The 14,353-nt window shown below is 46.4% G+C and overlaps 1 protein-coding gene across 3 annotated transcripts in view; it reads left to right on the plus strand.

The window, feature by feature from the left end:
• The window catches only part of tiam1a (TIAM Rac1 associated GEF 1a), an 80,004-nt gene that overhangs the window by 49,758 nt on the left and 15,893 nt on the right, over positions 1-14,353 (plus strand). For 2 of the 3 annotated variants that reach the window (XM_031571713.2, XM_031571714.2), the window contains exons 11-15: positions 238-342; positions 1,387-1,468; positions 1,640-1,726; positions 4,982-5,197; positions 5,529-5,662. In XM_031571713.2, the coding sequence (XP_031427573.1) occupies positions 238-342; positions 1,387-1,468; positions 1,640-1,726; positions 4,982-5,197; positions 5,529-5,662 (624 nt within the window). The remainder of the gene's footprint in view (positions 1-237; positions 343-1,386; positions 1,469-1,639; positions 1,727-4,981; positions 5,198-5,528; positions 5,663-14,353) is intronic. The other variant, XM_031571716.2, reaches the window with a different exon arrangement.

A 14,353-nucleotide genomic window follows, 5' to 3' on the forward strand; every position in this document is an offset into this window, starting at 1 on the left:
CTCAGAAACCCTTTAACTGCAGCCAAGGTTATTAATCTCTGATGTCAGTAAGCATTATTGCATATGGAGAGGTATGAGTAATGTGATGTCTGAATACATGCCAGTGTACTCAAACCTCACTTGGGATTACTACATTTTTGGAGCCCACTTACTGTTGTCAGCTTTGGTCAGCTCAACTGCCTGTCTGCTTTTGTTACTTTTTCAATTTAGTCCTTCTCTCTCTCAATGTTTTCTCAGACTAACAAGTTGGACCCCTCCAAGCACTACATACGGCTGAAGTTTACGATCAACGGCCAGACGCAGTTTTACATCCCAAAGCCAGAGGAAGATGTGTGTGACATGGTGAGTGGGGTCCTCTGTCAGGAAAAGAAGAATGCTTGACAAGTTGGTCATTGTCACGGTGTGGTTTGCTGAAGGCAATTTTCAGTCCCTTATCATCTGGTCCAGTCAGACTCCTATGGAGTAGCTGCACTGACAGCAAACAGAAATATTAGTTTGTTTGTCCAGCAGAAGTATGAGAGAGAGGGAAAGGGGTTGGGAGCGGTGGAGAGAGGATCTCTCTTCACATAATGGCTTGAGAAAGCTGAGCAGAACTCAAAAGCTCAGAATTTTTTACCTTTTCAGTGGCTTTGAAAGACTGGGAAGTCGTGCTGTGTGCTGCATTGCGCTGCTGACATACTGTATCTGTCATAAGATGACTGGGATGTAGGTTACTGTGTGTATGAAATCCCCCTCTGATGCTGAGACAGGGCTCCTGTGCAGAACATTAATAATGCATCCTCCAGATTCATGTACAGCAAGATCTATTTAGAGCACTGCTCCTCTGATGTGTATGTGTGTGTGTGTGTGTGTGTGTGTGTGTGTCTGTTGGGTGCATGTGCTTAAACTACCCAACTTTGCAACCTCAAAATCGAATCTATTTTACGGTTTTCTCCCCTCCACAAAAACAGCTTTGTAGATGAATCAGTAGACTTATTCTCCCAGTCCCTCACTGGGCATCCCCCTTCCTTAACTCCCGCTCTCTCTCTCACTCGATCTCGATCTCTCTCTCTCCCTCTCCCTCTCTTTTTGCATATAACTTTCTCTCTCTCTCTCTCCCTCCCTCTCTCTCTCCCTCTCTCTCTCTCTCTCTCTCTGAGGAGACTGTGTTCCCTTCGGTGTTGTTTCCTCTAATGCTTCTTCAACAGTCTGAAAAGTTTCCTTTACTTCAAACTCTTACCCATGTGTGCATATATATATCCATCCGTATCTTATACAGTTTTGCTGATGGTAAGTTATAGTGGCAGTAGTGTATCATAGCTCTAAATGTCAGTATAGCAGTCGGTCCTGTTGTGTTTTATATATGCACTAATAACTGGACTATTGGGTATGTTCATCTGTCTACAGCTCTTCAAAGAGATTGAAATTTGGCCCAAAGTGACAAAGGTCATTCAGTTTGACAGGGCTGAATCCTGCGTCATTGGATACGGTAAATGTGCCTCTTTATTCAGTCCAGTAGGACCAGTCGTACCAGTCAAAATCAACTGTATGTGCTTAGAATGTTCTGGGAAATGTGGAGTCACATCAGTCTGCTTCTCTCTCTCTCTTTGTCTCTCTTCCCTGTCTCTCCTCTCTCCTCTCCTCTGCTCTGCTGCTGTAGGTTTCTCAGTTGTGGTGGTGGACGAGGATGGCACTCAGCAGCTCCATGTGACAGACGTGAAAGCGGGAGGCCTGGCCGCCGCCAAAGGTGAGAGACGGCCGTGGATGGGGGGGGGGGGGGGCATTCCAGTGAAGCCACTCCGCTTTACCTGCCAGCCTATCTGTTATGCTTCAGTTACTTTCACAGAACAATATGGCTGTTCAGTCTAACACAAGGAATTGCACACCCATGAGTGACTGTTATACTCTTGAGGTTGACATTCACTTTATTCACATTTTTTAGACTGGATGATACCCACCTTTCCAGATGCGCAGTAACCATCTGTCCATAGTACCCACACATATCCAGAACGTACTTCCTATTGATCGCATAGCCTGCAGTGCATAACACTATTAGACAGTTTAAAAGCTAAGTGTGTTGGCTAACCACATTGCACACGAGAGAGGGGTTATATGCAAAAAATCAATACGGCTATTGTATCGGGAGCTACTTGCTTTTCACGTCTAGTTATTCCAGTAGTCGGTTATGGAGTTTGACATTATTGTCCATTCGGAATTGGAGTTGGAGGTCGTCTTTTCATAACAACATAATGGATTTAACTTTTGAGACGTAACACGTAACATCCTCATCTCCCACTCACTTCAGAATGCCTTCCCTCACATATCACTCCACTTGGGACAGACACGGGGCTCTAAAGACATTTCTCTTTGCCGCCAGCGGGCAGACTAACACACTTTCCCGGCACACCATTTGTGTAGAGCTAGCCGAGACACCGTCAGGAGAATAGAATGCAGGGCCGGCCAGAGTGAGACAGGCTGACCCAAATCTCCAGTCGACTGGAGGAAATTCATTTACGACGCTCACATCAGACCGGGTTCATCAGCCCAACACAAAATTAAAACCGTTTCTTCCCTGTTTGCATACCAGGCACGCCCCCCTCCCCCCCCCCCAACCCCCAATGGGCATCCGGTCCCGGGTACAGTGCCCACTGAGTGGCACAATCAGCCCCTCGAGGCCCCACCTGGTACCAACCCGGTGTCCCATACAAACACAATTAATCAGGAGGCAAACACAATTAATCAGCAGATTGGTTGGAAAACTGGCACCAGAAGGACAACTGGGTCTTGTGGATAGACCTCGTGTGAAACTTCTGTTTCTGTGGGAGTTGCTTGTGATATGGTTGAATGAAAGGGCATATCACAACAAGCAGTCACATCTCTTCCAGCTGACCCCCTGATCAGACTTTAAGATGATCCGTGGCCATGAATGAGAATGAGAGAGTTTTAAAGGTCAGAGGAAGAACAGAAGGTCTATTGCATGGGCTGGGTCAAAAAAGGAACTGCACTACAGAATGAGTGCTGTAGGATGACAAGGCTCAGTACAGAATGAGTGCTATAGGATGACAAGGCTCAGTACAGAATGAGTGCTGTAGGATGACAAGGCTCAGTACAGAATGAGTGCTGTAGGATGACAAGGCTCAGTACAGAATGAGTGCTGTAGGATGACAAGGCTTTTCTGGTCCTTCGCTGCTATCCCTTTTAAAAGGAGTGCTGATGAGAGGTAAGAGTGGAGCTGATGAGGCTGGGGAACTGGGACTGATGCACAGTAAGCACAAGCCAGGCTTGGATTAAAAAAGCCTTCTACCCAGGACACGCCCTCACTGATTCAGGTCATACTTGAAAGCTTTGCCGGCCGCTGTGTGTGTGTGTGTGTGTGTGTGTGTGTGTGTGTGTGTGTATGTAATAAATAATTCCTTGCAACAGTCAACCCCCTTTTAAAGCGAAAAACAGGAATCAGCAATCATGGTGTAATTATGATGGCATTGGGCCACAGGCTTTTGCTTATTATTTCACTCTTCACACGCAACGCAGATAACTTGAAGGCACGTCAGCGTGCAAGTCAGATGCCCCCACTGGTTAACCCCACTGAAAACTTTCACTTGAGGTCATTGTAACCCATGGTTTGCTGGTCTGTTTGACTGCGACCCTAACGGCCCTTAGGAGGGTCTGACTAAACCAGCAAAGAAGAGTGTGAAAAGGGCTCCAGTCAGATATGATTAAAAGACCTAGAAGGAAAGCCTGCGCAGACAGGGTGTATTTGCGAGAGAAAAAGTCCCTCCACTCCGGCTGCATGTCCCCAGAAAGTATTTAGTAAAAGTCCAGCCGCCTAGAAGCTCATTAGAGCTCGTTGCTGTCGAAGATGAATGGTGAGCCGAGTCCAGGCTTGCCATTTCTAGTCTACTTGCCGGGGGCTTCTTTCCAAAACCAGGACAGTCATGGATAAAAAAAACACCAGGGGCATGCTCTACCTCTCCCTCTCTCTTTCTCTCTCTCCTTCTTTCTCTCTCTCCTTCTTTTTTTCTCTCTCCCCCCATGACATCACTACGCTCATATTTATCTCAGCGCCATTGCCAGAAGGGTTGCGGCACTCTGGCCAGTTGGAACCCACCACCGTGGCTTACATCTCACATCACACACGCAACTAGGTCACGCCCCAGGCTATCTGGAGTTCTCTCTGTGTGTGTGTGTGTGTGTGTGTGTGTGTGTGAAAATAAATGTGTGTTTGTTAATGCGATGTGTACTTTTTTTTAAACAAAAGGAGTGTGCTGGTGTGCATAAATGGGTGGAGTTCAAGAGGAGTGTGGAAACACAAACAATGCAGTCTTACACTGACACACACACAGAAGTGTGCGTACAAGGACAACCAGATGCACACTTTTTAGAAAAACACACACACACACAGTCCCATCAAGATGTAGCAATGTATCTGTGTTGCAGAGCATGAGGGATTCTCAGAAGGTGATTTAAAATAAGACTGATGCCTCTCAATGAACCAGTCCTATTGACACCTGTACAGGAAGACAGAGCTTCACGAATGTCTCCAGCCCCTCACCAAATTGTCTTGGTTTCCATGCCCCTGTGGCGTTGGAGGGAGCATCAATAATCAATTGTGGCTTCCGTCCCGCTTAATGAGTGTTAATCGTGATATTAGAAGTTAATTGACTGGCTCTCCAGGAGGTAATTGATCGTTAAGAGAGCGGGGATCAGGTGTTGCAGACAGATGGGGAGAGACTGAGCTAAATGACAAGATGGTGTCTGAGGAGAAAAAGAGCTGTGTTTTTCTTTGTTCTTTCCAAGCCGTGTAGTAGTGCAGTGTGAAAGACAAAAGAAAATAAAGGTTCAAGACTGTTGAATAGTACTACAGGGAAGTATTATTTCATCAATGCAGTGAAATCTGACCTTGCAAACATGTACTAGGCACATTATTCTGTTTGTGTGACAGTGTACTTGTGTGTATACTAATGTGTGTGTGTGTGTGTCTGTGCGTGTGTGTTTTGCTCAGCAGGTCTGCGAGCTGGCGATGAGATCTTGCATCTGAATGGGAAAGCAGCCGCAGCCCTGGAGCTGTCGGACATGCAGGCTGCGTTCGCTCTGCCCTCCCTGACCCTGAGCGTGAGCACGCTGCCCGCCGTCGACCCACGCCACCTGTGCACCCAGCCCCCCCGCCGCGCCGAGCACGACGACACCCTCTGCACTGACATCTTCTCCCAGGACCAGGGTGAGCCGTCTGCTCGCACACATCACCCTCGCAGTATTGTGGTGCTGGTGGTGGTGGTAGGGGGTGGGGGGATTTATATGTGTGTGTCCTTGGATTCTTTTGAAAAGTCAGTCAGAAACGTTTTACAGTGTTTTGCTGTTTATTTGAGCTAATTAGACAAGGTTATCACATGGTCAGTTACTCGTGCCCCACACGTGAAAAGCACACGTTTTTGCACACACTCTTTTCAAAGTAGCGTTGTGTGACCGCTTGCGGAAAAAAAGATCCAGATAAAGATATTGTGTGTGTGTGTGTGTGTGTGTGTGTGTGTCCTTCCTTCCTTCCTCTGCAGAGGAGATCCTGGACGAGGGGACTATCCTGGCCCCAGAGAGCCCAGATGATGGCCTGGGCGACGGATCCATCCTGACCAGCGACAGCCCAGGGGACAGTCTGGAGGATGAGCTGGATGCTGACACATCACCCAAGGTAAGGTCACACAGGCACACACAACACAACAATGCGCACACACACTCTCACACCCACCCACATGCACACACTTGAGTAACAAACTCGTACACACACACACACAACAAAAGAGGCTGGTTGTTCTATTGTTAAAGTAATTTGATGCGTCATAGCTGTGGGCGTTAGAGGTGGGGCTTGTTGGGATGTATGTGCTATTTTCCAGGAGTTTCATCTGTAGTCGATTCTGTGGAAAATGAGTCCGATTGGCTGCTGGGAATGAGGCCATTTTTTAAAGGATGTCACTGGTGGCATACAGCCAATTAGGCGGATGTCTTCTCTCTAGTCTTTATAGATGGAGACTTATTCCTTAACCCTTCGAGGAGGCTACGTATTAAATGTTGTAAATAAACTGTGCCTTCCTCTCTGTATTGGTTATTGTTTAAATGACCTTATTCGGGTCACTGGGTTCATTGCATTGTAAGTAGCCTTATCTGGAGAGATAATGGGCAGTAAATAGCTTGGCTTTTTTGCTTGTGTGACAGTGAATGACCTCTGCAACAGACCATCGAATGACCTTAAACCAGAGACTCTTGACAGATGGGAGAGCGATCTGGTTGTCTTAACACGCATATCTCCACACACTCACTGAGTCTCTCACACACACACACACACACACACACACACACTCGCACTCACTGAGACACACACTCACACTCATTGAGTCACACACACACACTCACTGAGTCAGAGACACACACACACTCTCACTCACATGCGAACACAGACACACTTATTTTCGCTCCCAGTGTTTTGTGAGCACACACAGTATGATTGACACGCTGTGGCAACAATGCGGCATTATCACATCCCAGAGGGGCGTGCGGAGGTCAGCCAGTGAGGTTTGACCAGTGAGACGGAGAGGGGCATCTCCCATGAGGATGGTCTGGACGTCTGCCTCGACCCAGTCTCATTACCGCTCAGATGAAAGAAGAAAGATCCACATCATCAGTCAGGATTTGAGGGATGTGTGTGTGTGGGGGGGGGGGGGCTTGGGGGGCGTTAGGCTTGAGCCCGCTGAGCTGAGACCCAGTCAGCCAAAGAATGTTATCTCTGTTCACAGAGCAAATCTGTGGAAATGCACAGATCATGGGTTTGATACCCAGGGAGCTGCTGTGCCATAAAGCGTAGTATTTAGCTTACCACCATTTTTGCACAAGTTGCAAAATATCCAGTATGCTCATCTATGCGTATCCCAGTACTACCCTACACAAGACAGAAGAGGATGCATGAAATGGATGAAATGCAACACTGTCTTTACACAAGTGCCTGAGCAACAAGAGCGCTACAGGATGAATCCTGGATGAGTGGTGTGTGTTAACACAAAGCCATTGGATCATGTGCATGTGCGTAAATCGGTGAGCCGTGGGTAAGCGTGAATGAGCGAGTGAGTGAGCTGTGTCACCATCCAATTTAGATTATGTCCCATTTCATCCTGCTGAGCGCCGCTGATTTGCTCAAATCGCTGTGCAGTAGCCAGACTACAGTGGCCACGCTTGTCACTCCGATTAGCACCTCCGCCTAGTGACGGCTACTAACTGGCAGAAAACTATTTTTTCAGTATCCAATCAATAATGTGCATTGAAAACTACGCGGAATATTAGGCTTTGTTCATTTATTTTGGATTTGTGGGGGTTTTATTTGGTACTTTTGGTGCTTATTTTTGTGTGGTTAAGTACCTAAGTGGCTGGCTTGGTCATAGTCATGGTTTGGAAATTTCCTCAGAAAAAAAATGATCACAGTCTGTACTCTGCCTGACTTGCTTAAAACAAAGCGATTTATGTTCTTTGTCTTCACGGTCCTTCTCTCTCTCTCCCTCCCTCTCTCCTTCTCTTTCTCTCCCTCCCTCCTGTCCTTGTCTCTCACACTCACCCTGCCAACTTCCTGTTCTAAATAAAGGGAAATGAATAATCAGGCTGTCTCTGTGCTCAGCGCTGTATCATGCCATCTGCTGTGGAGACACGCATTTAGCCCCGGATAATTCACCAGTGCTCTGCCAGGCTCAGTGGCTGGCACCCCCACCCTCTGTCTCTTGCACTCGTCTCCCTCCCCCTCTCCTTCTTGTCTCCTTACCAATTTTGTTTCTCTTCCCAACCGTCTTGCTCTCTGTCTGTCTGTCTGTGTCTCTCTCTCTCTCTCTCTCTCTCTCTCTCTCTTTCTCCCCCTACTCTGACTGCTGCCCTCTGAGTGCCCACTGTTTTGCCACCTCTCTCTCTCTCTCTCACCACCTGGCATGTGGTATCCTCCCTCATCTCTGCCTCATTCCCTTACTTCTGTGTGTCGACCTCCTCTCGGCTCCACTTGCTCTCGCACGCATTCATCTCGCCTTCGTCTCACATGGGAGTTCAACTTTTTGCGTCAGGGTGTTCACAACACGTCTGTCTTTTCTCTCCTTGCTAATCTTCTCCTTCTAGTTTGAACATCTGTAGAAAGCCACTGGCCAAAACATGGTGTTTCTTATTAAACACTTCACACAGAAGAGTGCGTGGACTCTCCTTGTTACAGTCTGAGCTTCTCTTGCTCCAGCACCTGCGTGTGGGACGTGCGTGCCGTCTCCATTCTTTTAACAATTATCCCCAACACAGCAGCGCTTTTCTCTCCCGCTACAGGCGCTCCTTATTAAAGTGGCTGATGGAGTGTGTCGTAGCAGCAAACCCGTTCACGACGCCCCATCCCAGTAGGGGGACGTGCTTCTCTCTCACTTACCCAGGGGTTTGGGGCCTGAGCTCCGGTCATAAAAGCCCATCATGCGGCTCCATCTCAGAGGGAGGCCAAGGACTGATAGTCTGTATGAAACAGATGTGCGGGGAAGGATGCCTTCTCGCTCTCTCTCAGGCTAATCAAAGTGATTTCTGCCTCAATTGGACCAGCTCAATGACTCCTGGTAGATGATCGCTATGTGATCGAGGCTTTGGAGTGCCTCTCAGAGTAGTTTTCAGGAGCAGTACTCCATGCTGGGGGTTGTGTCTCATGTTGTGCCCCCCCCACCCAACCTGCCCCTCTCTCCCTTTCTCTCTCTCTCTCTCTCTCTCCGTTTGTCTTGAAGACAGGATTCTGTCACTTCTTTCCTCTTTGTCTGAGGAGGGGATTGCAAGAGTGCGAGGCGGGTGCGTCTCCTAATTATCCTGCATCCTAATCACTCGATTATGTGTGCCGATGCAGATCGCTTAGCGCTGATAAATTACTGCCTGAAGTGCTGCGGGAGACGAGACAAGCGGAGAGACAAAGCACCGCGGGACTTAATTATTTCCACTGTTAATAACAACTCTGCTCCTCCCCCTCCACCCCTCCATCTCCCCGCATCAAGACGACCCCTCCAGTCCCACTCAGCCCTCCAGCCTGAACCCTGAACCCTGAACCCTGTCCCTGAGAGGTGGAGCTGAGGGTTTAGGGTATATGAAACTTGTAATAATCGTTGTGATGTATGGTGTAATGATTTCTGGGTAATGCTTTCTGTCACATTGACTCTCTCTTGGTGCTGTGTCCTTTATTTCCCTTATTTTCACTGTCTGATGTCTGATTCTCCAGCACACCCACCTTTGTCATTGTGTTTTCCTTTGGTGCTATTTCACCACTGTGCCACTAGAGGGGGGTTTGGTCCCACTGGACTCTGAAAGGGACCACTCATTACTTGTTGTACAGTAATTGTGGGTCGGCTGGAAGATCTTTTGATCATTTGAAGATGATCACTGGGCAACCCAATCTTGTGTTTGTGTAATGTTTAATCTATGATGTCAAGCAAACACACCATAGGTTCAAATCTGACTTTGAGAAATGAGGTGTTCTTGTAGTCTTCCAGATCATATATAGTGTGTGTGTGTGTGTGTGTGTGTGTGTGTGTGTGTGTGTGTGTGTGTGTGTGTGTGTGTGCTGTAACATCCTTCTGATGCAGTGTGTGTGTGTGTGTGCTGTAACATCCTTCTGATGCAGTGTGTGTGTGTGTGTGCGTGCTGTAACATCCTTCTGATGCAGTGTGTGTGTGTGTGCTGCAACATACTTCTGAAGCAGGGTGAGTGTGTGCGTAGGGGATTGTCATCACTGTGGGCTTTTCTCCGCACAGAGCATGAACAGAGGGATCTCTAAACTGCATGTATAAAGACATGCTTCATCCTGTTCCACTCCTGATAAAGCAGTTATGTTCTCCCAGTTCAAAGAACCAGTATGATTCAAAACAACACTTCAGGACAGGGCCCAAGGTCTGTCCATGAGAACACATGATTGGACACATGATTGATTGCGCTGCAGTATCTGTGAGTGGGAAAACTTTTTGGAGTGGTTTCATTTCTCTGACTTTTGGCCCTGTTGCAGCATGGCTGTTGCGTAATGCTTTCACCTCCGCTGAAAGGTGTTAATTGACACACACACACACCTCAGTCAGAAAGCAGTGATGGCATTAGTTCTGTTCACAGCGTCACATAGATATCTTGCAAAAACAAGTCCTGATATCCCACTTTACTTCAGGTACTTCATAACTAGGTTTAATTTGTCTCCTGAAAGACACAGCTTGTAGTGCAGTATACTCCTTCTGTCAGAATGTGCGGTGTGTTCCCAGCTAAAGTTTTACGTTGTAACGTTTCTCAGAAGGTCTCACAGTGTTAGGCTAGATGCAAACATTTTGACACATTGTTGTGAGAACATCAGATGTCAGAAATGGGAACATTGAGGAACATTAGGAATCTATTCTCCTTGCATGAAATTACATGTTTAGAATGTAACAGGAAAATTAGGAAAATGTTAAGGACTAAACTGAAGGATGAATATCAGGAAACAATGTACTCAAAAACTACCAAAAACCTAAAATTTTACAAGAATGTCTTTAGAATAAAAATGGGTTATCTGGGTGGTAGTGGTGGTGGTGGTTGTTGCTGTAGTATATTTGTATGTTGAAGCTGAATCTACCAGGACTTGTTAAAGAATAATTTGTCTTTTTAAAGCTTCAGGTAGCTTCCCTGATATGGACTGACGGTCAGGCATGGTATGTTTAGAATGCATGCAGTGCAATCATCAGCCAACCCGTACAGCAGAGAGATGACGGCAGAGGACTGTGGGCAGGTCTGAGGTCTGGGAAGGAAACATTGCCTTTCCTGTCTCCAACCAGCCTCTGCACTGATAAGCCCAGTGCGTGAAGATCCCCTTTGCTTATGATGACACAAATAAGAGTGGCATCAGCAGACTGTCAGATAAGCTATCTCCAAGGACAATGTCAACAATGGTGGTGATCTCGGCTACAGATCCTCCAGAAATGTGAGGGCTCTAGCCCGTTTGTCCCTGTGTACAGCGTGTGTGTGTGTGGGAGGGTTTTGTGTGTGTGCGTGTGTGAATGGAACGCGTGTATGTCAGAAAGTGAGATTCCAGCGCTAGCACGGGTTCTATGGAACAGGTTTTAACTCGTCTGCCCTTTTTGCCAAATCCCAGCTTGTGACTGAAAGAGCTGCACACTGCTCTTTGCTTTGTACAGTGAAGATGGAGGTATGACCGCTTTTTATGTGCTTTCTGTGGCTGTCGCATGTCTGGTACCTGGTTGCATGCAATGTTTGTATCTGCCCTGTTTGGCCTGGGTTTGTGAATGTACCATGAATTGTTTTTGTTGATGTTTATGTGCACAACATTCTGATGTCATTATGCTTTATTACTTTAATGTATGACTTGAACATTGAATTGATACAGTGTAGTCAGGTCTTTGTAGGGCTCTTCTATTAGGAGGTTCACGTCTTACTCTGAGTTAACTTATCTAGATGCGTCACTAAATCATGTACCTGGAGTACCCTCCGGCAAACAGTTTCTTCTGTTTTCTGAGTTGCCTTCTGCTTTTCTGTTGACTTCATTTTCAAGATACTTTAACTCATACCTTGAGGTGAAAAAAAGATCTGAAAGCTATTGTTCCGTATGTATCACTATTGGCGTCACTAAGTTTAGCTTTGACTGTTATGTTACTTAAGTTCAGTGGCTGTGCTTCTGTTGTCTGGCACTGTAACACTGCCTTAATTGTTCACGGGGTTACACCGAGTGTTCATTGCGTGGCTTTGCTCTTTGTTTTCTTAGCTTGGCTCACAACACCCCTGATGAGTGACTCCTTCTTTAGGGTTAGCGTTCCGATTTACTGCAGTCTCTTGACGCAACTGAATATCTTTGCATATGTTATTGAAGTCATGCTGTGGAAGATCACCCAGTAGCAGTAGTTCCTCACAGCCTTTAGTTTTGCCCACTCACTGCTCTGCTCTATGCATGGCTGTATTAGCCTCGTACGCCACTGAGAGCTTTAGCTCCACCAGCGTTTGCCCCTCCCCCACCCTGTCCTCCTCGTCCCCTCCGCAGATGTGATTTATTATTGTTATTATTTACCTCGTACTGATCTGCCATCTAGGGTTGAAGCTTAAATCCATCCCCTCAAAGACTCTGAGGAAAGACTAGGAGAGCGAGAGCTAGTGAGAGTGGTGGAGAGGGGGATAGAGAGAGTGAACAAGAGAGAAAGAGAGCGGGGTGGTTGGTTGGGTGGGTGGGTGGGAGGGCGAGTAGAAGAGCAGGGAAGAGGGCAGAAGTGTAAACAGGAAGGGGGAGTCAGAGCAGTCTTGACACTGAGGGCGTTGCTCAGCTGATAGCGTGGGCTCTGACCGGTGTTTGGGGCGAGGAGAAGCAACCTCTCGGTTCCGCTGCTCATCCGTGTGTTACGGACTAGACAGCCGTGAGATTTTTCTCACGCCGTCCGGCTTGACCCAGACGGTCTGATAACGGGAGGACTGACGTCGGGTCCGGTGTGGCGTGAGACCCTGTGACCCGTTTGACCTTCGGGAAAGTTCTGTCACAGGGGCGCTGGCACACCAAGCGGAGCCATGTCTGCGCTCAGGAGGAGCAGGAACAATAAGCGCTCCTCTGAATCCATCTATGACATGCTGCAACTGGTGAGCGCACGTCCCTCTGTGTGTGTGTGAGAGGCAGAGAGAATGACAGTTAGTGGGTGTGTAAGCTACTTTTTGTTGTTGTTCTATCGCTGTCTCGCATAATCTCCTATTACAAAACCTCCGGAAAATTCTAAACGTAAGCTTTTCCGAGGTGTGTTTTTAGGATCTATGCCATATGCTTTCTGTTCAGGAGCTCAAGCGGGCTCAGAACCAAATGTGCCTATATCTGGCGGTCTTCACCTTCCTCTGCCTGTCTGGGCTCATCAGAGCTGGAGGTGCGCGACGGTGATTAGTTTCCCTGTCAGCGTGTCACTTTGGCTTTGACAGAGGGATACGCCGTGCGCCACTCCATCTGTTCCCCCCACTCCGTCCTGTCCCTCTGCATCAGTTCCACCTCTGTGTGTTTTGTAATTATCTTTGTTGGGAGTGTAACAGCTGTGTGTTTGTGTGTGTGTGTGTGTGTTTGGGGAGGAGAGCTGGTGTAAGTTGGTGATGGCATGTATTTACGAACTGTACGGCTCTGTTCACCTTTGTTAGCATTCTGGTTTATGTGGGAGAATGTAGAATGTATATGAAACTGATGATCAAAAGATGTTCACTGGGGTTAATCTGTTCTACAGAGTGTGTGTGTGTGTGTGTGTGTGTGTGTTAAACTGGTTAGTTGACATTTGATTTTGTAAGTGTGTGTACACGTAATTATATGTGAGAAGGACCGACTTGGCAGGGTTTTAGAGCTCAGTAGAAAAGGTCAAGCCTTTGTGATGGAAAATGTTCTTGTTGCTCCTTAGCGATTCAATTATGTCAAAAAATAACTATAACTAACTAAAGAGGAAATGTTTTGCCAAATGCAGAGGTGAAAAGTGCATGTCCACTGGATGACGCCACTCAACCTTTGGGGGGGGGGGGGGCACAATGCAGTGTTAATAGAAATAGTTAATAGTCATAGAAATTGCCATCAATTCTCAAAGATGATGATCACTTTTTTTTTTTTTTTTTTAACTTTGTCTTTATTGGAAGTAAGACACATAAAGATAAGATAATGTACATACAGTAACATAAATAATGTACCAACATACATTGGAAAATAGGTTAACAGAAATAAATTACTTTAAAAAAAAATAAAATAAATAAATAAAGAAAGAAAAATGACAAAACATACAAGGGTGACCCTGGCCTGGAGGAGACTTTACAGGAGCCATATTATGAATATATGAGTCCTTTACTATATAATATAATTCTTAGTATTCTATAATAGTGTTCATATTTTATTTTATTATCCAGTCATGTCTACATATGTTTCATTTTGTATCCATTTTCCCCAGTTCCTAGCAAATAGCTCTTCTTTCAATTTCAGTTTGTATGTTAACTTTTCCATCCCCTGGATTTCCTCGATTATAGATAGCCATTGCTTACATTGTGGCATGTCTGCTTTCAGCCAATTTTTTGTGATTGTCTTCCTGCTCGCTGTAAGAAGAATTTTCACCAGATATAGGTCATCTCTAGCTACACACTCTACTAAATGTCCTAGGTATAAGACTGTACATGTAAAAGAAATTGGATATCCCAGGGTCTGGCATACAACTTCATGTACCTCTCTCCAAAAAGGTTCTATTTTCTTACAGCTCCAAAAAATATGTGTATGATTTGGTGACACATCTCCACATCTTCTCCAGCATGTTTGCGGAGTTGACGACTGTTTACTTGTAATTAAGGGAGTGATAAAGTAACGGACCTGATTTTTCCAGGCAAACTCTCT

Source organism: Clupea harengus, chromosome 8 (genome assembly GCF_900700415.2).
Source record: "Clupea harengus chromosome 8, Ch_v2.0.2, whole genome shotgun sequence".
Lineage (NCBI taxonomy): Eukaryota > Metazoa > Chordata > Actinopteri > Clupeiformes > Clupeidae > Clupea > Clupea harengus.